Genomic DNA, 24,767 nt, shown 5'->3' with positions numbered 1-24,767 from the left:
CAGTGCAGCCTGTGTGTTTGGGAAGCTTATGTAGTGGTGCATTCTCTGCATCATGGCATCCAGGAACTTCCTGAAGAAACGTGACAGGCAACTCTGGGATACCCCACCCACCGCAGCTATCACCACCTGATAACTGCCGGATGCCAGCAGATGTAGGCTGCAGAGCACCTGCACATGTGGGGGTATGGCGTGCGCCCTTCTTATTGGCTGGTCCAGGAGTGGGTGAAGGTCCCTGATTAAGTCCATGATGGTTTCGGGGTGTAGCCTGTACCTCTCATGTATCTCTGCATCAGTCAGCTGGAATAGTGTGATGCGCTGTCTGTAGATTTGTTCCTCCCGTCGCCACACCCTCAGTCCTGCTGCCTGTAGACGTAGGCGCCTTGCAATGACGTACATGGCGGCCATGTTGTCCACGCTGTTGCATTTTGGGTTTGCCTATATGCATTGTTGATGGTTACCACCTGCTTTCAATCCGTGTTAATTACCGACTCTTATTTACCGATTTTCCTGGATTTCTTAATTACCGAGTGCTCCTACATGTCATTTTCAATTTTACCACTTCATATTTACCACTTCATGTTTACCGAATCGTTAATTATGTATTCGGTAAATCTGATTCGGTATTTTAGAATTCGGTAAATATGATTCGGTATTTACCGCCTCATATTTACCGAAAAGTGGTTTTTGGACTCCTACATCTCACTTGTCTGAATACCGGTCGGTAACGGCATATTTACCGAAAATCGGCCGTTACCGACCGGTATTTGGCTACCTACATGAGGCCCTTAAATGTTATTAATAAGTTAAAGGTAATTATGTTACACTTCTCAAAGACCACTTTTGTACATGGTCTTGAACACTAAACAACTGCCTAGGTTGTCCCTTCGACTAATCAAATACAACATATTTATTGCAAATGAATACAAGAATTCTTTGACTCAAACAATCAATTTGAAATTTGTGAAAAAACAAATAAGCATTCATCTTGATCAATTTGGTCCATGTTATCTCTCTAAAGGTGATGCTGCATAAAGGTTAGTACACCCTGTGTTTGTCACACCTCAAGTGGGCTTTCAAGAGTCTTCTTACCAATTCAACTGTTGTGTGCAGATTTAGGTTCCGTATATAGGTTTCCCAATTTATGCCCTTATAGAGGTACAATTCACATTGTCCTTATTTGGACATAGAAATCCGGCCCTTATTTAGACATTGTCCATACAAACTAAATACAGGCATGGCCACCTACATCCGTCCATCCACGTCACAATGACTTCTTGGAAAACCAGACCCTTAAGCCTTTAGGAATTTCCCTCAGCTTGAATATTGATTTCTCCAAGAACTCATTAAGTTTGCATGAACATCTATTCCTTAGGGATTCATTCATGACATTCCTCTGCCTGACTTTTACGTCAATACTGGCATTCCTAGACACCTTCAAGGTATAAATATACCAGCACTTGCCTTGGCAAATTGCGGTTTCCGGAGGATTCGATCCAACCCAGACTACTTGGTTTGCCACGGCAAGTTCGGAACGAGATCGAGTTCCAGCCTGATGCACTGACCTGATGCTGCCATCCTCCTCGCAGATAATCCAGATCCAGTGCTCTCCGACTTCCCTTGCGGGGGGGTTAGACTATCGAGTCCAGAAAAGAGATTCCAACCTCTCTCATTCTCAGGTATGGAGCTGACTAGAACTTAGAGAAACCTTTGGCAACTCTTGGCTAAACTAAAATATAGCTAGCTATACTTTAGAAACAGCACCTACTTCAAACCTCGTACTGCACTTAGGTTAGGTACACTGGGGTAGAACAATTTAGAAGCATCATATGGGTATCACATTTTAGCATTATGTTATTTATGTATGTATTTTAATTAATATAGGTCATAGCTACAAACCATGCTATTGCAGTATTATTTTATCTTACTGCTAACCTCCTACATATTGTACTTCGCAGTCTGTCTTACGATTGTAGCAATTCATATCTCTTGCATGAGAAATAAGACTGTTCAATAAACCCTTTTATTGAAACGCCCGTCTCTCTATTTCTGTGCAACTCTGTAGAAACGAAGTATGCACGATTGACTGAGTGAAACTGTTATCTATTGTTTCCACAATTCTGAGACTGTTCCGATTCTAAAGGGAAACAAAGTTGTCATGTTTATGCGGTTGTCAGAGACTAATCTCTTCTTGTATATTCGAGAAGTTTCTAGTGACCTCTGAGTTAGCTGGCACACACAAGTAATTAAGTTTAATATACTCGATAGAGACATACTGACCTTAGTCATATGTCAAATCTATAGTGTATGTTATTCCAATGCGCAGAGCCTATCGGGGATATAGGAACTACACTACACAACAGTTCTCCTGCTGCAACGTATCACTTAAAAGTAGACAAAACAGTACTCTGTATTGCGTTAATAAATATATGCTGAAAATGAGCAATATAATACACATAAGTTGAATTGAAAGCATATCCAATCTCATAGGTACATAAGTCTTCAACTCCCTCATACATTGCTTTCAATATATCAAACAACATTAATTTTAGAGTAATTTGATTAATTAATTAATACCCTTCTACTATATGGATCAGTCTTAGAACTCCATTTCAACATTGTAACCATGTCACTTATCTACCACATCAAGAATTGAAAAGTTCTACTTGATTATATTAAATACTGAATACACAACCTCAACCTGGTTATTGCTCATGCTGTAAATCTCTGACAAAATCACTGGAACCTGGGGGCAACAGCTCGGATCACTCCTTATCAGAATGTAAAGGAACAAAGTCTTCAGCATTGCTGGCAAGTTTCAGAGTTTAAGGAAAGAGGACAGAACATAGTAGCGGAACTTGAAAACGTACACCACAGTAAAACGTGAGCCAAGCAACAGCTAGGAAAAGAGCATGTTTGATGAATGAAATCAAATTCTTAATTTTCCACAATTTGTAATGGGTTTAAAAAAGTAATACCAAAATCTACAACTTTTTTAACAAAGATGTGATCTCCCTGGAGATAAAAATACCCTCAGAGTTACACAAGCAAAGCGGTCTCATGTGTTTTCCCAATTTGATGCAATTCAGGAACTTTTAGAATCAAAATAACCATGGGGGGGGGGGGAGCATTCCACACAATCCTTTTCACATAGCTACAGAAGTAGAATATGTACTTGAGTGATGCTTGCCATATTATTTTGATTTCTTGTTTCATGTGGGGTAATTTGGATGGAGATTCATTAGAGCTAATGTTGTTTAGCCCTGATTGGACTCCTACTCGAGTTAAAAAGCTATGGTATGTCAATTAGGTTAATACTAGAGATTTTGATTAGAGGAAAAGTTGACTTCTGAATTAATGAGAGATTATGGCATATATGGGAGAATCAACCAGATCTTTGACAATGTAGACCTTCTGTCTTCTTCAATTGCCATTGTGTTGATTGGTTTCAAGGATCATATGATAAAGCAAAACATAGGAAAAATAATGTCGACAAACTTAAGGACATACTGCCTAGCCCTTATGATCTCTTCAATTACCACCTTCCATTTCTTCAGCTGCCAGGCAATGCCAAAACACTGATTGCTGCCAACAGCACTATTAATAAATATACACCACAAAACCTACCTTATTCCTAAATGCCTTCCCAGCTCCATTACTGAATCAAAGAGAGTACTACCTTACACGCTGTAGACAATGCCCTTCTGACCATGGATGAAGATAACCTTGCCTCCTATTATTGCTGGGAATGTCAGTTACCTTCGACACAGTTAATCATCCCAACCCACTCTCATATGCACCTTGGAGTCTCAAATTTGATTCACCGGCAAGGACCTCCACCAGTTCTCCTCCAACCCTTCCAACTGAAACCACTTTGTTTGCATGGACACCTCTATTTAAAAAAAAATGCCACACACCTGTGGAGTCTTACATGGCTCCATACTGTCCCATTATTTTCACCCTCCACACGGGGCCGGTGGTGCTGTACTAATAGCTAACACCATCATGATTCACCAATATGCTGACAATACAAACTCTACTTGAAAGTCTCCTCTGCTTCAGCATCCAATGCCTCAGACATTGCTTGCAAAATTTTCAGACCTGGATGTCCAGCACCGACCTGAAGATCAACCCAACCAAGACAGAATTCATGTTAATTACCAAGAACAACAAATAATAAAAAGTACAAACCTGGCTCAATGACAAGAACCTTGAGGCTTAAACACCAACTTTCCACTGAATGCCAAGTCACTTGGATTTATTAGGACACTAACCTCATCCTCAATGAACACATGATTTCAACTGCTAATGACACTGGATTCTCCACTTGAATCACCAGGCCTGTGAATTTCCCCAGGTATTCTGCGACCATCTTTATATCTTTACTGGGATAGTCCTAATCAATTATAATGTATGGAATGCTATGCGCGGCCCTGCATACTGCAAACTGTATGTTGCACCCTATTTCTATGAACCATATGTTTTTGGTTGAAAACGTGAATTGAAAGTTCATAAAAGCAGTTTAAAGTCCTCACCAACCAGGACACTCTGTTCATTCACAAAAAGAAAAACACATAAGCCCTACTCGCAAACAAAACATAAAACTACATGGCAATACTTACAGGAGCACACCTCTGCCGAGAATCTTTTCAGGATTCATAGATACAATTGTAACATTGAAAACAATGTCCTTACCAGCCCCACCCCAATGGTTCTGCATCAACTAAATGCCTTTTTCAGCGGAAAAATAGAAACATCCAGTTCAATATTCTCTTCATTGAAGCAACGCTAGCTGACAACGTACTAAGGGTTCTACTCAACTCCCCCCTACTCTGAGTTCTTCCTACTCAAGAAGAAAATAACTTATCAACTACTCAAGAATTAACATTCTTTTACTTTGTACAGAAACATGGCCTCAAACTAAGTTTGGAATGCGACAACTGCCACCCCGGTGATGCTACATGACTGGATGCACCCAAACTGCCACAATGTCAAGTGCCACAATGTCAGCTGTCACAACTGTGGCCATCCCACACTACACAACGTTCCTTCAACTTGGAAACCATAGACTTCGACTTCTGTTCCAGCCAGTCCAATGGATAAGAAGACTGCAGAAGATGTCCACCTCTAGTCTGAATTTCATCATTCTGCATTTGCTCTAAAGTATCTTCCTCGGGCTCACTCTGTTGTCAGGTCACACTCCATTGCATAGCCACATCCCGGTCGGTCTTCTGCAATGCCATGCACACTTGGCTGACCACCCAAAACCAATGGCAAACTTCAAATGCCCCAAAATCACACTGCTTCCCTCATTCTCTGACAGTGCTGCTTTCTTTACTGCGGCTCTGCAAAAAAGTCCCTTGACAGGCTACCGGCTAGCCAAGGCACCAGTTGACTGCATATATTAAGCTACCTATTTTCAGTTGCTAACAATGACATTTAGACTTCTGAAAAATGATTTCTAATCTATTTATTGGATTTCAATTCTGTTTGTTCATATGTGTATCTTTTCACATCAATCTTTTCTAAAAATACCAACATTTTGGAAGGTTTTGATATCTCTTAAGGGCTCAAAACTGGACTTCTAACACTCAACCCATTTCATAATGTGGTGCATCTTCTCCAAGGTGCAGCTAACATCAGTTTATCTATCCAATGTCTTCTATAAGACACAGCCAATCAGATGAATAATATTGCCTGCCAGCGCCTGCTTGCAATCCCACCAGTTATGTAAGAGAGGGTTGGGAGAGACCACTGTGCATTGAGGCAACATCCTTGTGCACTAAAGGTTCGCTCTTCCGAAACACCCTTCTTTAGCCTTGAAAAAGGACTACATGAGATTCAAGGGCTTAAGTCCCACCTGTTCAGGAAACCTACCCTAAGAATAGTGGAAAGAATCAAAAGCAATCAGTACCTCTCCTGAGCAATCAATCACCCCTCCTCCACTGTGGAAGGACCCACAAATGGTTGCAGCCCCCCAAATAAGCAGGGGCGTGGCTTCGACAATAAGAGTGGGAGGGTGTGAGCTTCAGATTTGCACACAATCAGGCTAGCACATAATGTTTAAATACATTATAGGACAAGCAGGGTGCATGAGAGGGGTCTCGGGGGCAGTGGATTGGTTGGGGTACTAAGATAACACACTATTTTGTAAAATAACCAATATTCCTAGGACTTTCAAAATAAAGAGGGAAGAGTGTGTGTGTGTTTTTGCCTGCGTGAATGTAAAAATCCTTGGTAAAATCCAACTGACATTTCACAATGCCCGACTGAAAGCACCTGGAGTCAAATATTTATCAGAAAAATACATTTAATAGGGGGGGTGTAACACCCCAAACACTCCCCTGAAGCTACGCCCCTGGGAATATGCCAACCCTGCATTTATATACGTTGGCCTTAAAGTACAAAACAATAACTTTAGGAACCCATAAAATGACATATGGTTTTGAATACCCAGACGTGTTCGAAGTGGGTACTGATACCTCAAAGGGGGCCTGCCACTTTTGTGAAACCCCTCAACTTACAATACCCATCATCTTAAATGAAACATCCATGTGCAAATGGGAAGTCAAGACACCGGTGGAAAAGTGCATTCTTTAGCTAACCAAGAACTAGGCATTGACGTCAGTAACCTCACCCTTTGTGCTTTATTAAGCAATCATTTTTTTTGTTTTTAAATAATTAATATCTTTTTTTTAAACCGCCACATCAGTACTAGGTTGGCACAGTGCATTTGAAATCACAATCATCCTCTTTAGAGGTATCTCAACCCCCAGTCGTCGGTTTGATGTGGTCTACCAATGGAGGTGATCGTTTTGAGCGTCACGCGCAGACTGGGACAAGGACCCGTGTCACGCGCAGCGTCCGTGCTCGTTCCGTAACTCGGAGTCTCCGCTCCGCTCTAAAACAGCAGGGCGTTAACAGGGCATTAAAACAGGCGCGCTCCGTTCCCGATATACCCGCACAAAGACTTTCGCAGAAAAGCATTCCGACATACCTCCGGCGCATCTCTCATTCCGAGGTATTTCATGGACTTAGGTTTCTGAAAAGAGCAGGAGGGGGGTTTATCTCGGTGCCTCCCGGGTGACCCACGCGGAGGCCCCGGTCTGCTTCTGGTGCGATGGAAGTGTCCCGGATGGGCCGTCAATCTTTGGACTTTCTGGGGAATGTGAAACGAAAAGGAAGCGCAACTTTTCCAGATTCCTGCGGTAAGGTGAAGCTCTCTCCCGTGGTGCATAAACAAGACAGATTTGGAAACCCATGTGTCTGCAGACCGGATTAGTTACACATTAAGTGGATGAACCCAATTTAGTATTGACTGCTGGAGAACGCCCCCTGCTTCCAGCCACGACTAATGAAATGCAGTCTCAGGCAGACGCTTTCTAAGGCATTCAATGGGGTTCCTTTCTGTGGTTTGACATCCTTTTACAAACCATCGGACGAGTTTCGTACAATATCAGTTTTTGTGCATGGTTAGCAGGGTTAAACAGTGGGTTTGTTGTGACTTTGAAAGAGAGGGAGTCTACGCTTCTGTTTGCGAGAAAGGGCAAAGGTCAATTTGGAAAAGAAATTAATGCGCGCCCGCCTTCTCGTGCAGTTAAAAAGGGTCCGATTCATGAGGCTCTGCAAAATATGAAAAAGCCAAAGTAACTTTCTGCAAAATATGAAAAAGCCAAAGTATCTTTAAAAGTTCACAAGGCATGCAGGAGTTCTACATACCGCAGAGAAGTGGCCCCAAAATACCTAAGATGGCTATAAAATGGGACTAGTCAAGTCATATTCATGTACATTTAGTACGAATCGTTTGCACTTTCACTAATAAGGAGTTGGACGTTTCTGGGCCAAGTCACAAAGGTATGCAGGAGTATGTAGAGGAGTACTCCTGTAGTAATCTCTTACATATTACTACATGCCTTTGTTAATTGGTCCGACAGCATCTAAAATGGGAATAAATGGGACTCTTCTGGTCAAACTCATCAGTGCAAACAGAAAGGACTTTGCTCTCTGTGAACTAAGGTGGTAAAAGAAGGCAGCTGTAGTAAAACTTATTAAAATGGTTTGTGAAACTGTCGCAAAGCTTGCATAGTTTTTAACAGGTACTGTTCAGAGGTGAATTCTTGAATTATTGTCCTAAGACCCACGTTAGATAGAAGAGCTAAATACCACGGGGGTGGTACACGGACACTTGGATACAATCTGCTGGGAAGATTGACATTTCTTTTAAAGGATAACATGGCTATGAAAGTAGACGCAGTCACAAAACGACACATGTACAAGACCTGTCCTCTGGCTTTGATACTGTTCAATAACCCACACATATACAGTGATACAATGACATAACTGTAGAAGGGCTCTATACTATGACCTTATAGCACGCTGCCGAGGGCTATAACGGTTGTTAAAGGCCCTGACCCCGAGTGATAGGCCGGAGCAGGAGGCAAGGGCCTATAACGAGGGAGAGGGCCTTTAATAACCGATATAGCCCGAGGCAGAAGGGCTATAAGGCTATTAGAGCATTCCACCCACTAGGGGTAGAATGTTCTAAATTAAAACAGGAGAAACCTGAAGACAAACGTTGGAATGGTGAAGCTTCGGGCTTATGCCAGCCATTATTAACCGAAACCTCTCCACTGTCTTCAATGGAGCTCTCAACATTACAATGTTCTAATGTATCTTCTACCTCAGTAGGAGATCCCTCTTTTCCTCAGTACCATTTTCCCCTACACACAGAGTCTTCTGTCAACTTTCCCCTTGCCTAGGTTTCCCTAGAATGATAAAAGCCAATAATACTTCACTGCTTTTAGACTATGCCAACGGTATATACCTGGGAGGTCTTCAGGTAGATTGAAAAGAATACAGTCGTAGACTGTAAAGAATACTTTCATAATTCTTCCATAATCTTGGCCGTTCTGTCTCCTACTAGGTTGAAGACATTTATGAAGATGTTGTTCGACTAGTTGTAATGAGAGGAAAAATGTTGAGGTGAAGGTGGTACTGGTTTTGGGCGATTGGCAGATCAGGTGAAGATCTGCATTACTGACAGTGGAAAGCAGAGAGTGATGACTGCTACGGAAATGCATGCCCTGGCTGCTGGGGTATGCAGGCTTAAAACCAGAGTGGTAGTCACCATATCCATCCCTCCTCTGTGGATACAAAAGATGTAGTAGATGCTTTTGGCTTGAATGATTTGAACAGTGAGGATGTGTGCAGCGGAGCACAGACTAGTCCCTGTGACTAATATGTAAGAGACTGTGCACAGTTATTACGTCTCATGTTCGAGACAGAGAAATGGAGGTCATTATGAATATTAAGTGCAATATGTCCTCTGTGGTGCATCTGTTGTGTGGTGAGAGGGATGTAGATTAGGTTTCTTTATGTTAGCTGACGATGAGTGATGCAAAAGACTGCAATCATTGGGCCAACATGAGATGCTACAGATGGTGCACGGAAATGAGGGTATGGCACATGCTTTGCTGAATGATGCTGGTCGATGTAGGATGCTAGACACAGGAATACTGGCCCTAGACCATTTCAGGGCCTAACAGGACCCTCCTGGAGAGGTCCGTGTCTCATCTTAGGACACTGGAGCGAGGAGATCCTGGAACTACAGAAGAGGGAGGTGGCTGTGTTTGAAGTGTGCGACAGGGGCTGATCAGGCGTGCCAGTGACCACATTAGTGGATGCACCACTACGGAGCGTGTATTTTGGTGTGCTATCTCCTGGGGTGCACGTGGTGATGGCATTGGTTTCTTTCGTTTGCACAGTACAGCAACAGCATGGTAGTGCGAGCTTATCTCACGCACAACAAAAACAGCGAGGGCAGTCTCAGTGCTGTCACTCAAACATGGGATGCTATCTCAGAAGCAAGAGTAGTGCAAGTGTAGCGTGCACACTGAATAAGCACAGTGTACTATGTACTCGTGCACACGCTACACTTGCTGCCATGTCAGTAGAAGAGCACGCTTTATGCTCACACAGAAGTGTTACATTTGCAATCCTGCTTCTTATACAGGCACACAAGAGGCAGGAAGCGTGCAATCCTCCTCCCATGTTGGGACTTCACATTTTCCATGAATGGCGATCGGAACAGCTGCCTGCTGTGTGTAGACCCAGATCAGTTCAGGCCGCGGGAGTCACAGGATCTATACACACACATTGGAGCCTGAACCGAGGATGCTTCTGATGAATAGCTAACCAAGCAGCTGAGTGCGCGGGGTCCTTGTTCGCTCTGGTTACGCACAGCCACGCTGGAGCATTCTATCCTAAAATAGGGGTGGCTGTGTGAGCTGCCCCGATATGCAAAGTATTATGGAAAGCCTTGTGATTTTTGCTGACCATATCCACAATTACCTAAACCCAAGAACTCACCTTTTCTAAAATAGTGCCGTTCAAACAGTGGAAAATAACTAATCCAAAAGTATTAGAAAATGTATCTGTGCAGGCAAAAGATAGTGTTAAGTCTCTTATGATCATCCATAAATATTTATTTTAGAAGGCAAGAGGCAACCTCAAGTAAGAAAATGAATTGTTCAATTAGACAGCAGCGGAGGCCTAAATAAGGAAGAATAAGACTAAATTCTGTGTGAGTACTATTCAGTACTTGATTTCATTTTCACACACATTTACACTGTATTGGCAAACATGTCCACATCAGTAGTACCTGAATACTACCATCAGAAAATGAAAGGTGACAAAAATAACCTTTGCATAGGATGTGTCATGGTACAGAACCATTTTTAGTGCTTTTTTTAATAACTTTAGATTCGTTTGAGCTTAAAACAATTTTTTTCTGAAAATTGCAAATTACGCTGCAGAATGTGGATTACATGGCAAATGTGTGAAATCCATAATTATGTGGAAAATGCTGCAGCTACATAATTACATTATTTCAGTGAACCGGACTATCCGATATTGAACCTAATTGCTCTTCCAATTTAGTTGTTTTCATTATGGTAGCATATAATGATAACAATTCCGAGAGCTAACAGGACACCAGCAGAAAGAAGGTCATTCGTTTGGCATGCATCTGTGCTAAGGGTGGATCTTGCAGTAGATTCATGGACCTGACAGCATTGGATGCTTCGGTTCAGACTGATCTGTCCTTCGCTTCTTCTGCGTTTGGGCAGGTAAATAAGGTCTTAAAGAGATTTATGAGGTCAAGAAGATGATGAAGGAGAACAATAGATAGGCGAGGGAAAAGGGCAAGATCTTTTTTTAGAAAAAACTTCCCAGACAGCACAGGCTATATTGTGGACTTATCAATATCGTACAAATGCTTATAGCCCGCCCTTTGCTCATCATTGGATGGTTTTAATGTCACTCTTATTTTCTTGCTTTCTACTGAATGGCTTTCCTTGTGTCAGCCTGTCCATCTTGTGTTTGTCCTTCCCCCTGGAGCGTAGCCGCTGTACCATTCCTTTGATTGGCTAGTTTCTATGCTTTCCCTGCACGCTTTTAGAGAACTACTTTTTTCTTTTTGTTTAATCCCTCCATGAGAGTGTATTCTTTCCAGCTGTCTCCCTTGTTTGCTTCATGTTGCTCTCACACATGCTACTCTCCCTCTTTCGCACTCGTGGTGTTCTCTTGCCTCTGCACTTCTCCCAGACTCTTCCGCACCACATTGCTCTTTCGCCCATGTTCTCTCCTTCGTGTTGCTTCTTTGCCCACCCCAACCCGCTCATATATTTAAATTTTTGTATTTTTTTTAAAGCCCTTTCGTGAGACCTGTTGGCTTTACTAGTGTTTGTTTTATTTATATTTTGAGTTCTGAAATCCAGGCTTTAACATCAACGGACCATGCTTTACTGTTCTATTTGATTGTCATGGCTGCTAAAACAGTTTATGTGAGAGCAGGATACAGCAACAAAAGCGGGAAGGATGAGGAATTTTTTATTTAACTTTTTTGGGGGATTTTCACCAAGAGTCAGAATAATCAAAAGAAACACTTGTACATACAAATTGCTCCAATCTGCTTTAAAAAGAAAAAAAAGTGAGAAGAGGTAGCGTAGAGATAACATACACAAAAGTTGAGAGTTGAAAAATTAGTTCGACATGGATCAGCTTAAATCCGGCTATGGCCATTGCCATTGAGACCAGATCTTCCCCCATTTTATTTATTGAGCGAGGTCCCCATGCTTTGGCAATAGCAGATTCACATTCGTATATTTGACAAAGAAAAGTCCGAAATTCAGACACCTTAGGGGGTATAGAATCGATCCATGCCCTGGCCACACAGAGGTGAGCACTGACGATAATGATCAACATCAACGCTCTCAGATTGGGAGTTAGACCATCTTTAGTTCTCACAATAATTTCCTTATCACTCCACTTGGTTTGAATCCCAGTTTGCTCTGTGACCAGCTCAAATACACTATCCCAATAGTCTTTAAGCTCAGGACATTTGACAAACATGTGTACTACGTCTGCTGCGTATAACTTACACTTGGGGAAATATGAGCAGTCTGTGTTATTGATCGTATTCCATTTCGAAATAGGTTCAGGCGTATAATGTAGCATACAGATTGTTTTGAGATATTATAATTTTAGATTAGTCAAACTAATTGACTGATCTAAAACGGTTAATGAATCCTTAAGCTCAGCCATCGAGACTACGGCCGACAGACATTAGCTCCATTTTAAAGCAAGTTGAGGGCCATCATCGGAAACATAGAGCATATACTTTTGATACGTTGAACTAATACCGACCATCTTTGCTTCCTGTTCTGAGCAATAAAGAGTAAGAAGGTCAGTTGTGTCAACATTACTCCTATAATTAAGATTGTTGGAGACATAATCCCTCACCTGCAGGTATTTAAAACATTTTTGTTGTGGGAGCCCAAATGTAGCCTGCAGAGAGATAAATGTCAGAAAACTAAGCCCGTCAAACAACTGCCCTAAGTTGACTATGCCTGTCTGTCCCCACGATTGTCCGACAATGTCATGAAATATATTGGGAAAGAGAGGGTTGCCCCAGAGTGGGACCAGCGAATGGACCACAGGTAATGAAAATCTTGCACATATTTCACGCCAAATTCGAACTATGTCCCTCGCCACTTTAAACTTCACCCACTTAAAATAATTGGGGTCCATTGATTTATACAAGAAAAAGTGGGAATCTATACCTAAAGCTAATTTATACCTATATTCTATTGAGTCAGTCTAATACCCCACTAATTAACTTCGGATGCGGCCAGTAAATGATGCCCAGAAAAATAACTTAAAATCCAGCCATCTAAACCCCCCCTGTGCATAAGGTAGCTTCAACAATCTAATTGCGCGTCTTGGTCTCCTCTATCCCCATATAAAACTATTAATCACCCCGTCCAGATGTTTAAATAAAGAATCTGGAACGCGGAGTGGTATTGCACGGAACAGATTCAAAACCTTTAGCAGAATGTTCATTTTAACGATGTCACACCTGCCACGTATACTCAACAGGAGTGTATGCCATTGACGAAATTGCCCTATGACTTTTTTCAGAAGGATTTCGTAATTTAAGGAAATAATCCTCTCAATACGACTGCAAAGTCGTATACGAGGTAAGTAAGTAAGTAAACTTTCAGATTGATTCCATTCAATTGGACAGGTTGTATCCCCTTGTTCTGATTCAGATGACTAACGTAGGGCTCGATGTACAAAGCAAAACAACAAGGGGGAAAGTGGACACCCCTGTCCTGTGTCCCGGCTAATTGAGAAAGATGGAGACGAATGGCCAGCGACCATTACCTGAGCTACAGGATCTTTATAGGAAGAGGTGTGGCGCCGCGGCCAGGGCGACTGACTTCGGAATCTGGGGATCACGGTTCGATCCCCGGCGCCGGCGGCAGATTAGCCCAGAACCATGCGACTCTGGGCAATAGCTTGCTTAATCTTCCCAATGGCCCCAGCGCCTAGAGACCCTTACGATTGATTGTTCGTGCTTTACAAATGTGGATTATTATTATTATTTATACAGCCTCCGAACGAGGGTGATGAATCGTTTGCCTATCCCACATCTATCCATGAACAACCACAATGCATCCCAAGTGAAGCGGTCAAAGGCATTCTCCGTGTCCAGCATAATCATACCAATATGGTCCTTAGCCTTACCATCCACATCAAATGCCGCAATTGCAGTATTGATTTGGTCAGTAGTGTCTCTGCCGGAGATAAACCCATGCTGTTGTTCTGAGACCACATTGTGTATGACTGGAGCAAGACACCGAGCTAAAATCTTAGAGAAGACCTTGGTATCCGCGTTGATCAAGGAGATTGGTTGATAAGGAGATCGGTCGATAAGAACTCTGCTTTTCAGGAGGTTTGTCTTTTTTAAGAACGACGACTATATCAGTACTCCTCCAAGATGGTGGGGCTGCCTCTCCGTTACTGATAACAGTAACCAATTGTAGGAGAGTGGCATCGACTGCATAGTTGCCCCCAACTTTTTGCTGATGTTTTAACTGTTTTATGACTCTAGCCAGGCTGTGGCCCTGCTATCCAGGACCCCAGCCTGTCTGCTTCTTCTCTAAACTGATGTGAGTACCCTAGGTACAACCCAATTGGATAATGAGAATACCCTGTCAGCCCTTGTAGATGGTACCCTAGGTACCCAGGGCATGGGTCCCTCAGAGGCCTTCCAGGGCTGCAGCACTTATTGGGCCACCCTGGGACAGCCATACCAAATGACACCACCAGACAACTACTGTAGTCTGGGTAAGGTAGTGCTTGCACCCCCTTACAGGGATACAGGTACCCTGTATCCCACCTATGTACAACACATGTATTCTCATTGGTCACCCCTCAAGCAGGCCTTGCTAATCCTACAAGGCAGGGTGCTGAGATATGTGTGAGGGGGAACCCCTACCTGAGTAGGGCCCCTCTGCAACCTTCGTAAAAACCATTGCTGGGTTGTTTGTAGTGTAGCCATACCATATACTCTTAACCGCATTATAAGTATATTGCGATAGCGTGACAACTTGAGAATGGCAACACAGAACCATATTGTGTTTGGTGTCAAACATGTAGGAATCATACCCCCAGTCCAGCCATGGGCATGAGGGCATGATTCCCCCCTGCTAGAGGGGCGATATGGGAAAAGCGGCAGAATTTAGACACCAATTTAAAAGTGCACACGTATCACAAAATGGATGCTACTCTCCACCCACACGACTCTGGCTGCCTGTTGCTGGGCAAAACCCCAGCCTCGGCAGCTGGACAATAGGGATCCTGTTGCAGGGAGGTGCCAGCACCTTCCCAGACAGGCTATGTGGATTGGAACTGGGTGGGTGCACCATGGGATGCCTTTCAGAGTTGCACGTAGGCTGCTACAGCGCCTACATTCTGCATACACCGCCTGGAACCGGTTAAGGGGCATCCTGCCCCTCGCCCAGGCGGGAAACACACAAAGGGGAGAAGGTGTAGCCACCCTTTCCCACCTCAACTCTCATTGGTGGACACTGATCTGGACACTCCCCTAATCTTGTGGATAAAGGTGAATAACGTGACCCCAGAGAGTCAGATTAATCTTGGACTTCACAGACTTTACCTTCTACGAGCTGCTGCCCAGCTGACTGAAGAAATCTCCCTTGGGGTAAAGGAGTTACCCCCCTGCTTGGCAGGCACCTGAAACACTGCAAGTGACCCGGTTGGAACTTCGCTGCTCCTTCGGACATCGACGACTCCTCTGGACCTTGAGGTGGGTTTCCTAGCATCCCAGAGGCCAGTGAGCGTGCCCAGCAAGTCTGAGCACCGTGGACCGCGTGGGTGCCGAGATCCCCAATACCCCAGGACACCGGCCTCCTCTTGCGTAGCACACGATCCTGACCAGTGGAGAAGTTGTGCTTTGGCCCAATATTGAGCCAATCTCTCAGCAGCAACTGTGCCAAAGATCAGCACCCTAGCTCACTCCGGTGGCCCGTGGGCACCCTTTTACGCACTCCAAGTTGCTGCCTTCCGTGGTCCCTTGTCTCTCGACTTGTGGGCCCTAGCGGAGGTCAATCTCTACTTTTAAGAGTTTCTCCGGTTGCTCCAGGCCTGTTCTACAGTCTCCTCGAAGGAGACCTCGCTCAGACCTTGTGGGTCTGCACCAGTAGCTGATTTGTTTATCTTGCGTGGGTTGCAGTTGCCAGGGCTTAATGGATCCAATCCGGACACTAACACCGCAGGGACCCTCATCCTTCGTGGGACAGTTGTCCTCCAGAAGCTGGCCTTCCTTGAAGCCTCCCGGAGCCCGTGGCTGCAGATCCAAGCTACACCTTTTCCACTTGAAGCACCAGACAATGAAGGGCTCTTTTGCTTGAGCTCCCTGGTCACTGTGCCGTGACCCAGACTCTGTCCCCTCTGCTTTCAGGTTCTTCTCTACAAGATCTACAACTTCATTCTTCACGGCATCATCAACGCTTTTGGCTAGCAGCAGTTTTGTACATTTTCCCATTGAAAATCTGCCCACGACCCGACATCGAAAACGACCTATGCACCCGGCTTCCCTGGGGCAGGTAACAGTGGTACCTCGGTACTCTCGTGGTAGTGGGCTCCTCAAAAGCTTAACTCTAAGTTTTTAACTTTGAACTCCTGCTAGAAGTGTCTTTAATCAGTTTAAATCAAACCGCAATATTCTTCATAGGCTTTAATAGAGATCCTGATAGCAGCTATTACCACTGCACGCGCCTCCCATGGGTCCCCTTCCTCATCACTTGGGGTGGATTCTCAAGGGGCCAGCGATCCTAAATGCCCTAGGCATTGTCTGTAGAATTGTCGTGGTTCTCATACCACTTTTTTAATATATGGTTTGGTCCCCCCCCCCCCCCCCGGGGCCCTGTGATTCCAGTGCTATTTATTGTATCTATAAATGCTTGTTTGAATTGTAACTTTACCTCTAGCCTCATAAAGAGACTTGTGGGATTCTGTTTAGAATAAATACATATATTTTATATATATACACCTGTGTGGACTACTCTTTCATTTGGTCATTCAAGAGGTTATCTATGGTAAAACAATAAGCTTAACACTCCTTCAAGACTTAGCCTGAAGGCTGCTCTCCACAGCTACCACTAGGATAGCTTTCTTTAAAGGTTGTCTTTTAAACCCATCACCTTAAGAGTCGAATTGGACTGGTGCAAGGTGGCCACTATAACTAGTGACCAGCATATGCCAGGCCAACTTCTCACACCAATTATAAGAATTCAGGTGCCAAGATATCTACAAAGATTTTAGCTGTAACTACCTCTTCCCAGGTTATCTCCCCCCTACCCTCCCCATCAAGAGCTTGTTGCTGTTGAAAGTTTAGTAGAGGCAAACCACAATCCTGCAAGTACTTATCCGTAGCTTGACTATCAATACTAGCGGGACCCTGATATAATTTTTGATAGGATATGGCAAATTGCCCCATAATTGAATAAGGATTCATGTATATTTTACCACTTTCCCCTCTAATCTGGTGGATGGTACTCTTAGATTTTTTTAGCAGAGATCTGATGGGCCAGCAGGCATCCCACCATTTCCCCATACTCATATTGAAAAGCCCTATTATTATGGAAAATAGTATTTTTTTTTTTTATTTTTTTTTGAAACCGTTTATTACAGTTTGAAAAAGTTACAGGTATGGGCCTACAACCACTCGGCCGGCCGCTAGAGTGACAAAAGCATATTGCATACATACAGTAAGAGTCTCTTGGCGGTGCAGATTAGCAAAGCAGGAGAAATCAATGTTGCAGGCCGCATAGCTCCATGCCCACAATACGGTTCCCTTTTATCAAAACAAAACAACACACAGAACCACACCCGCAAGGCAACCCGCGATCCAAAGTGACAGCACGTGCTCCATAAGTGGGGGATCCCAACCAGCAGCAGAACTCTGAAGAGGGGAATGGGAGTAGATCAGGGACTGGGGAACCGCGTGCCCACGGCTGAGGGAGGGGGGCCATCTAGGGAGACGGAGCTGGCGAGGCATCCGGTAGCAGTGGCGGCTCACAAATACCCCCGCGGTAGGCGTTCCAGGGGCCCCAGATTTTCACCCACGCCCCAGGCTTACCCCTCGCCACATACACCACCTTTTCACGAAGCATACACCAATCCATATGTTCTTTCCAGGCCAACACCGCCGGGGGCCTCTGGGATCCCCACAATTGAGCAATGTCACGCTTAGCTATCATGTATCCCAGAGTCACCCACCGCGTCTGCGGGACCGAATAGTCATTTGGTTCCCACACATTCAGCAAGCATCTCCTCGCTTCAGGCAACAGCGCGACACGCGTAACCACACGCAGGACCTCATGCACACCACGCCAGAATCGCTCCACCTTAGGGCACTCCCACAGTATATGCATGAAAGTTGCCAGGGCACCACAGCCACGCTTACACAATCCGTCACCAGCAAAGCCCATACGTAGAAGCCTTGGCCCCGTCACGTAAACCCGGTGAAGGATCTTAAGCTGGACGAAACGAAGGCGAGCCGGGATGGCCACCTCTTTCGGAGAGGCCACCGCGGAAATCCAATCCTCGTCGTCCAGCTCCAGCCCGTCGGCAACCCAGGCCTCGCGGAGACTAGTCAGCAGGCACGATCTGTCGTTGATCAGTTTTTTATATATGAGGGAGATTGTGCTGTCTGGAACATGGCCATCCAGCACTCTGTCCTCCAGGGGGGAAGACTCCGGGATGGACGCGACATCCGGGAAGACGGAGCCCAGCGCATGGCGGACTTGTAGGTACCGAAAGTACTCACTGCCCTGCAGCTGAAACTCCGCCTGCAGCGTCGCAAAAGTCTTGAATCCCCCCCTCGTCCAGAGATCTCCCACAGTGCTGATTCCGATCGTGTCCCACTTCTCAAAGCCCTTCGATGTCCACAGGGAGCCCAACCTCTCAGACGCATACAGCGGTGACGCCCGGGTCAAACGGTCCTTCCACCCCATAGCTGCATTAGCCGCGTGCCAGACACGCACCATGACTCGCGTCGGTCCCGTCAGACGGGAGTCGGGCGCGCCAGAGTAGAGCGCTCGATTATAGTCGCCACCGGGCAGGAGCATCTTGTCCATCTCAAATGCCGGGTTCAAGGCGGGCCCGTAAAGGCCATGATTAATTGCAGCTAGTTGGGAGGCCCAGTAATACCGTTTAATGTCCGGGAGGGCGACCCCCCCATCATACCACGGGAGCGTCAATTTAGCCAGAGCAATGCGCGGCCTCCCGTCCCAGAACAGGCGCCGCTGGAGGCCCTCCACCTCACGGAAGTAGCGTGCCGGAACCAAGTCCATAGTATTCTGGAGGGCGTAGAGGAAGCGCGGCAAGGACATCATTTTAAACAAGGCCGCTCGGCCGAGCGGCGAAAGCGGCAGACGCCGCCAGCGCACCACGTCCTCCTTCAAGCGCTGGAGGGGGGGTAGCAAATTCCGCTCATAGCGGGCCTCCGGGTCAAGAGTGATATATATACCCAGGTACCGAAACCCCTGGGAGGCAACCGAACCGCAGGACAACCCACAGCCGGCGGGTCAGACCACACCAACCCCACCTCGCTTGAGGCAAGGAGGGCGCAAAAGCGAAAGTGAAAGTGCGGGGTACGCGAGTCGCCCAGCCTTGCCCGCCGCTGTTGTTCACTTTGTCCCCGGATCGCCCCACTACTCCAATCCGGGGGGCCGGCGCGGAGAAGGCCGCAACCTTCAATCGGTGCTCCCACCGGTGTCCGGGGTCCGATTCGAGCCCGAAAAACGGGTGGCGCCTCAGCTCGGGTTCCCCGACACAGTCCCCTCAACAAGGACAGGATGTCGCCAGGATTAATTCAGGAGGTCGCGGAGGTCCTCGGGAGCCTCGCACCTACGCGGCCATCTTGGTTGCGCGCTAGGCTCCTCCTAACTGGAAAATAGTATTTGACGCTTCTCAATTAATTGCAGAAACAATGACAGCTCCTGTTTGTCTTTTTCAAAGATTGCAAGTGTGTGAGCTTTTTTCAAATGCAGGCATTCCTGCCAAGCTTGAGTTTCCTCCACCAGTCTATTCCTGTTTTGAGCCAGGATAAACCGAAGCGTCACCCCCCCCCTCCCCCGTACAAAGGCTTTCATACAATCCCATACTATAGGGATTGAAGCAGTGTTCTTGTTCTTTACAAAATAATCTACATGTAACCATTTCATATACACCCAATATTCTGTACTAGCCAATAGTTTCCAGGGAAAAGTAAATGTTCGCCGGTCCACCCACCCCTCCCTAACCTGGGCTGCATATTATATACAATGGGATTATGGTCTGAAGTGATTTTAGGACAGATCTCGATTGATGCCCCTTCCAGAAGCTGCCCCTGGACCAACATCAGATCAATACGAGAATATTGGAATATTGCGTATGGGGTGCTGAAAAGAAGGTACAACCGGGATCCCGAGAGTTCAGGGTTCTCCATGCATCCTCCAAACAGTGAAGCCTGATTAATTCCATGTTAGATGCACGTGTTTTAGTCATCTGGATGCTAGCTTGCCGGTTAGTTGTATCTATACTGTAATCCAACACACAATTAAAATCCCCCATTATGACCAGATTCCCTCCCCATTCCAGCAATTCCAGATTCAGGTAATCAAAGACTGCTGGATCATCGGCGTTAGGGCCGTATATTACACATGCCGATCAATATCCAACTGCACTATAACCCATCTACCGCTGCTATCAGAGGAAGTTCGCAGAGTCTTGGCAGCAAATTTCTTCCCTTTCAAGATACCGACCCCCCGTATAGACACTGTTTTGAGTTGTACATACAAGTAATTCATACCCCAGTTGCTTCACTACTTGTCGATCCTTAAATGTCAAATGTGTTTCAGTAACACCAACTATTTGTGGCCAGTACCCTGCTAGTTCCTCTCGAATAAGCTGCCGCTTCTGCACCTGATTTAGGCCTGCCACATTCCTTAACAGTAATTTAATACTTGTCATTACCTGGCCACCAACATCCATTAGAACTGCCTTGCAATCTCAGACTCCCAACCTCCTCCCTCTTGATGCGATATACTAAACACATTTTCAGATTATTCTGACTCCTGTAAGTACCCTACTCCTCAATTCAAATCACCTTGACAGCAACCAATTTGTGAACCCAACCCCCCTCACTCCACCTGACACCCTCCTAACCTATCCCAACTCACCCGACCCGACCCGACCCGACCCACCCAGTGCCTAAAGGAGAATATCACCCACCCCCTAATGCTGTCAAGGATGAGGGATTTATTAAAGAAAATAGCAAGATGTGGATACTATAGGGACCTCCAAGACCCATTATAAGTAATATCACATATGGAGGACACTGTTCCATTATTTATAAATATTCATAGATAAACATGCCGGCTGTGCTGAGGAAGGTCCAGTATTTAGTGTATCTTGAAAAAAGATTGCGACATATATAAATTGTATGCCCCTTAGCAAACACCAATTTTTTAATAAAAATGCACGCAGAGGTTCAGGGTCTGAATGCGGTCTAACTTATGAACATGTGAAGGAGAGTATTATGTAAAAGATGTAGAAAGGTGCAGAACAATTCCAATGCACAAAGGTGACAACAATCCCCACTATAGGGTTCTTTATTTTTTTTAACTTTTATCAAACTTAGAGTTTGAGTCTTTAACATTTTTATAAATATGAGCATAATTTAAGTGCACCAAAGACAAAGCAATTTGCATTTAGAAATTCCCATTCTTGTCACACAGAATTAGAAGTAGTAGAATTTTCTAAACAAGGGCATGATTCACAAACTATATTTTGTAGTACGTAATACAGTACTATAGTAGTACTACTTACTACAAAATGCAATTCACAAACCTATGGGTGGACCGCTGCACCTCTTCTATATTTTCTATGGGGAGATCTCAGCACATGTACATTTATAACTATGGGGCCGATTCTGATGTTCTGAAGCTGTTCCGAACTAATCGGTCTCGGAAAAGTTTCCGAACGAATCGGGTCCTGCGAGTCTGAACGACTAATTACGATGCTTTCCAACATCGTTCGGTCGGACTCCCATTGACTTCAATGGGAGCTTGTGTTCCAAACGAGAACGCAAGCTCTCATTGAAAAAAGGGATGGTTGGGGAAAACCTTGCACCCTTTTCTGTTTCATGTAGGGCAAACCGAATTGGAACGGCTGTCTGAATCGGTCCTCGTAATCACTCATTCGGAAACCGTGTCCAAGGAGCAGTACCATTCGGCTTCAAAAGACTCAGCCTGTCCAAATGCCTTTCAGAAGCGATTCGGACAGCCCGAACGGTTTCTGGGCATCATAATCGGACGTTGGGAAATGTGTACGATTCGGTCGGAAACTAGGGTTTTGAATCGGATTCTGATATACCGAATCCCATTCGGGGCCTTTCCGAACGACAACGGAATCGGCCACTAAATAGTAAATGAGGGCCGGACTAGGGGGGGGAGTGGTGGGAAAATGGAGGATAGCTATTACTAAATGGGTTGGGTTCAGGGAGGAATAATGAGGAATTTAAGGAGTGGTAAGAAGGAAGAGGGAAGGGCATTGTAACAAAAACACCCATCCACAAAAGAGCAAGATCATTGCTATCCACAAACTAAAGCTACTACTACCATAAATGTGACAAAACAGTAGCAAACGTATTCCAATCAGCCTAAAATAAGTCTGGCACTAAACAAGGCCCCTTACAGGTTGCAACAAACTCCAATTGAAAATAATGGCGACAGATCTCCACCACAGTGGGAGAGAATTCTACCAAAGTGGTGGAGAGCGGTCTATGTGTGAAAAGCTACCATTAGTAACTTTACACTTGTAAATTCGGCTCCACCTCCTACTTTCAGGGGGTGGAGACATGTAAGTCTACACTTTGCAGTAAAGTTTTACCCGGAAATGGTGTACAAGCAGTAATTTTACTCCAAAGTGTCAGAGTAAATGTACACATGTAGATATACCTTAGGCATGTTATGACAGTGCATTATCTGCCAGAATGGCAGATTATCCTTCATTGTTTATTAAAGGTTAGGAGAGGGGAAAGAGGGTGTCACTGAAAAGTGCAAAGTACAAGAAACATTTTGCACATACTTTCACAACTTGAACACACCTAAAGCTACTTCCGTTACAAGCAATAGTAAGATTCCTCAAGAGCAAGAAATGCAATATACCACCCAGTACAGCACAATACAGAAAATCATTTTTGCTGTATAGAGAAATCAAGTTAATTTTCTGTATGATTTACTTGTGCATTTTCTCCAACTGGTGGAGAGTCTGCAAGAATATGTTTTGCCCAATAGTAGAAATCTTGGAAATTGAGAATTGTTGTAGCTTTCCAGGATTACTCGTGGGATTCTTTTTGAATCCCCATAATGCGAGAAGTATATGACAAAACGTAAAGTCTTAGCCGCCTCTGGGCACACTCTACATACGTGGTCACTTATAGGGTGGGCAGGTTTACACTCAGAGGAATGCTTTCGCACTGGTGGCGCCCGGCACGACAATCATTTTTGGCGCCCTCTCACTCCATCACCGCCTCCTTGGATTCTTTAACTTCCACAGGTCAAAAATGCCCCTCATCTCTACAATAACAAGTTATTGCTAAACACAGCCCCCCCCCCCTTGAGTTCAGCGCCCCCTCCACAGGTCAGTGTCCGGTGCGGCTGCACTGCCCTTAAGCCGGCCCGGTTTACACTGACCAGTGTGAGAATTGCAATGTTAACTTTACTCCATGCTGAAATAGTCGGCTCAGATCAGGGAACCACCTTTTTTTTCTTTGCGCACCCCATGGGAGTACATGTGTTTTTTTGCTTTCACAGCCACATGCTGATTCCCCACATTCTTACTCCTGGCGCTATCCGTGTTGCTTCCAACCCTTTCTAACTCGTGCCAGCACAATAACATGTATACATTTGCCAGGTCTGACTACATGGACATTTTACAATGTCATGGTTTCCTTAAATTCCTGCCTTCCACGTGTTGCATGAAAGCGCAGGCCATGGCACACACAGGCAGGGTGCGGCAGTTACTCTGCTGGTGTCTGAGGCAGAAGAATGACTGGAAACACGTGACTTCCGGAAGGCCCTAAACCTGCTTCTGAGGCTGCTGTAGAGCATCATGTGGCTCGAGCAGGACCAAGATACGGCCAGCCCTCATCAGACACTCAACAAATCCCAGACGTAATGCAATCCGCCACCCTGAGATCAAGAGACATCCAGAGCCTGGGTCCGGCAGCAGAAGACGTAAAGCGTGTGTTCTAGTTGCTAGCCGTGTGGAGAGTAAAAGGCAAGCATTTTCTATTAAATTCTGACACCTTCCACCGCTGTTATGTTCTTTAATTCACAAAAAACTAGTCATCTCTGTGGTTTTTAGGCTGGATCATTAGCATTAGGCTTTTTAAATTATGTTCAGAGGTTCCGGTGTGAAATGTGAAAAATAAACAATGGCATTTATAAAGATTGAAAATAATATAGTCAGTTTTCATTTTCAAGGTACCTTAAGAGAGAGGGTAGCTTTTCTTCCAGTATTTTGGGCCCAGTGTTCATTATCAGATTTTATAAACAGAGCAAAGTTGAAAGAGGCATTGGGAAATACACTATGCCTAGTCTTTGCTGGTGCAAGGATTAGTTTATATTTTGAATGCAAAGCTATGCCACAAAATAAAATGGAAAGAAAACATGCAATCATCTAAGTGCGGTCATAATATGATCACAATAAAAATCTTTAATTAAAAACCATTCATCAATGTGGCTTATTTACTAGTGATGCTATTTAAATAACGCGTTTGTATTATAATGTGCCCAGTCGTGCTAACGGATCACCTGCACTTGTTAAAAAACAAATAAAAGTTTTAAAAACAA

At 44.8% G+C, this 24,767-nt stretch overlaps 1 protein-coding gene across 5 annotated transcripts in view; it reads right to left on the bottom strand.

Annotated features, from left to right (window-relative positions):
- Positions 1–24,767, bottom strand: part of RAI14 (retinoic acid induced 14) — a 486,624-nt gene that overhangs the window by 356,726 nt on the left and 105,131 nt on the right. Inside the window, exon 1 of one of the 5 annotated variants that reach the window (XM_085630951.1) lies at positions 6,995–7,122. The exons of the other annotated variants lie outside the window; for them this stretch is intronic. Within the exon in view, the coding sequence (XP_085487077.1) occupies positions 6,995–7,027 (33 nt within the window). The 5' untranslated portion in view covers positions 7,028–7,122. Of the gene's footprint in view, positions 1–6,994; positions 7,123–24,767 lie in introns of those variants that run through there. 5 annotated transcript variants of the gene reach the window in all.

This window comes from Triturus cristatus, chromosome 2_1 (genome assembly GCF_964204655.1).
Source record: "Triturus cristatus chromosome 2_1, aTriCri1.1, whole genome shotgun sequence".
Classification (NCBI taxonomy): Eukaryota; Metazoa; Chordata; class Amphibia; order Caudata; family Salamandridae; genus Triturus; species Triturus cristatus.
This window is presented reverse-complemented; position numbering and strand designations above follow the sequence as displayed.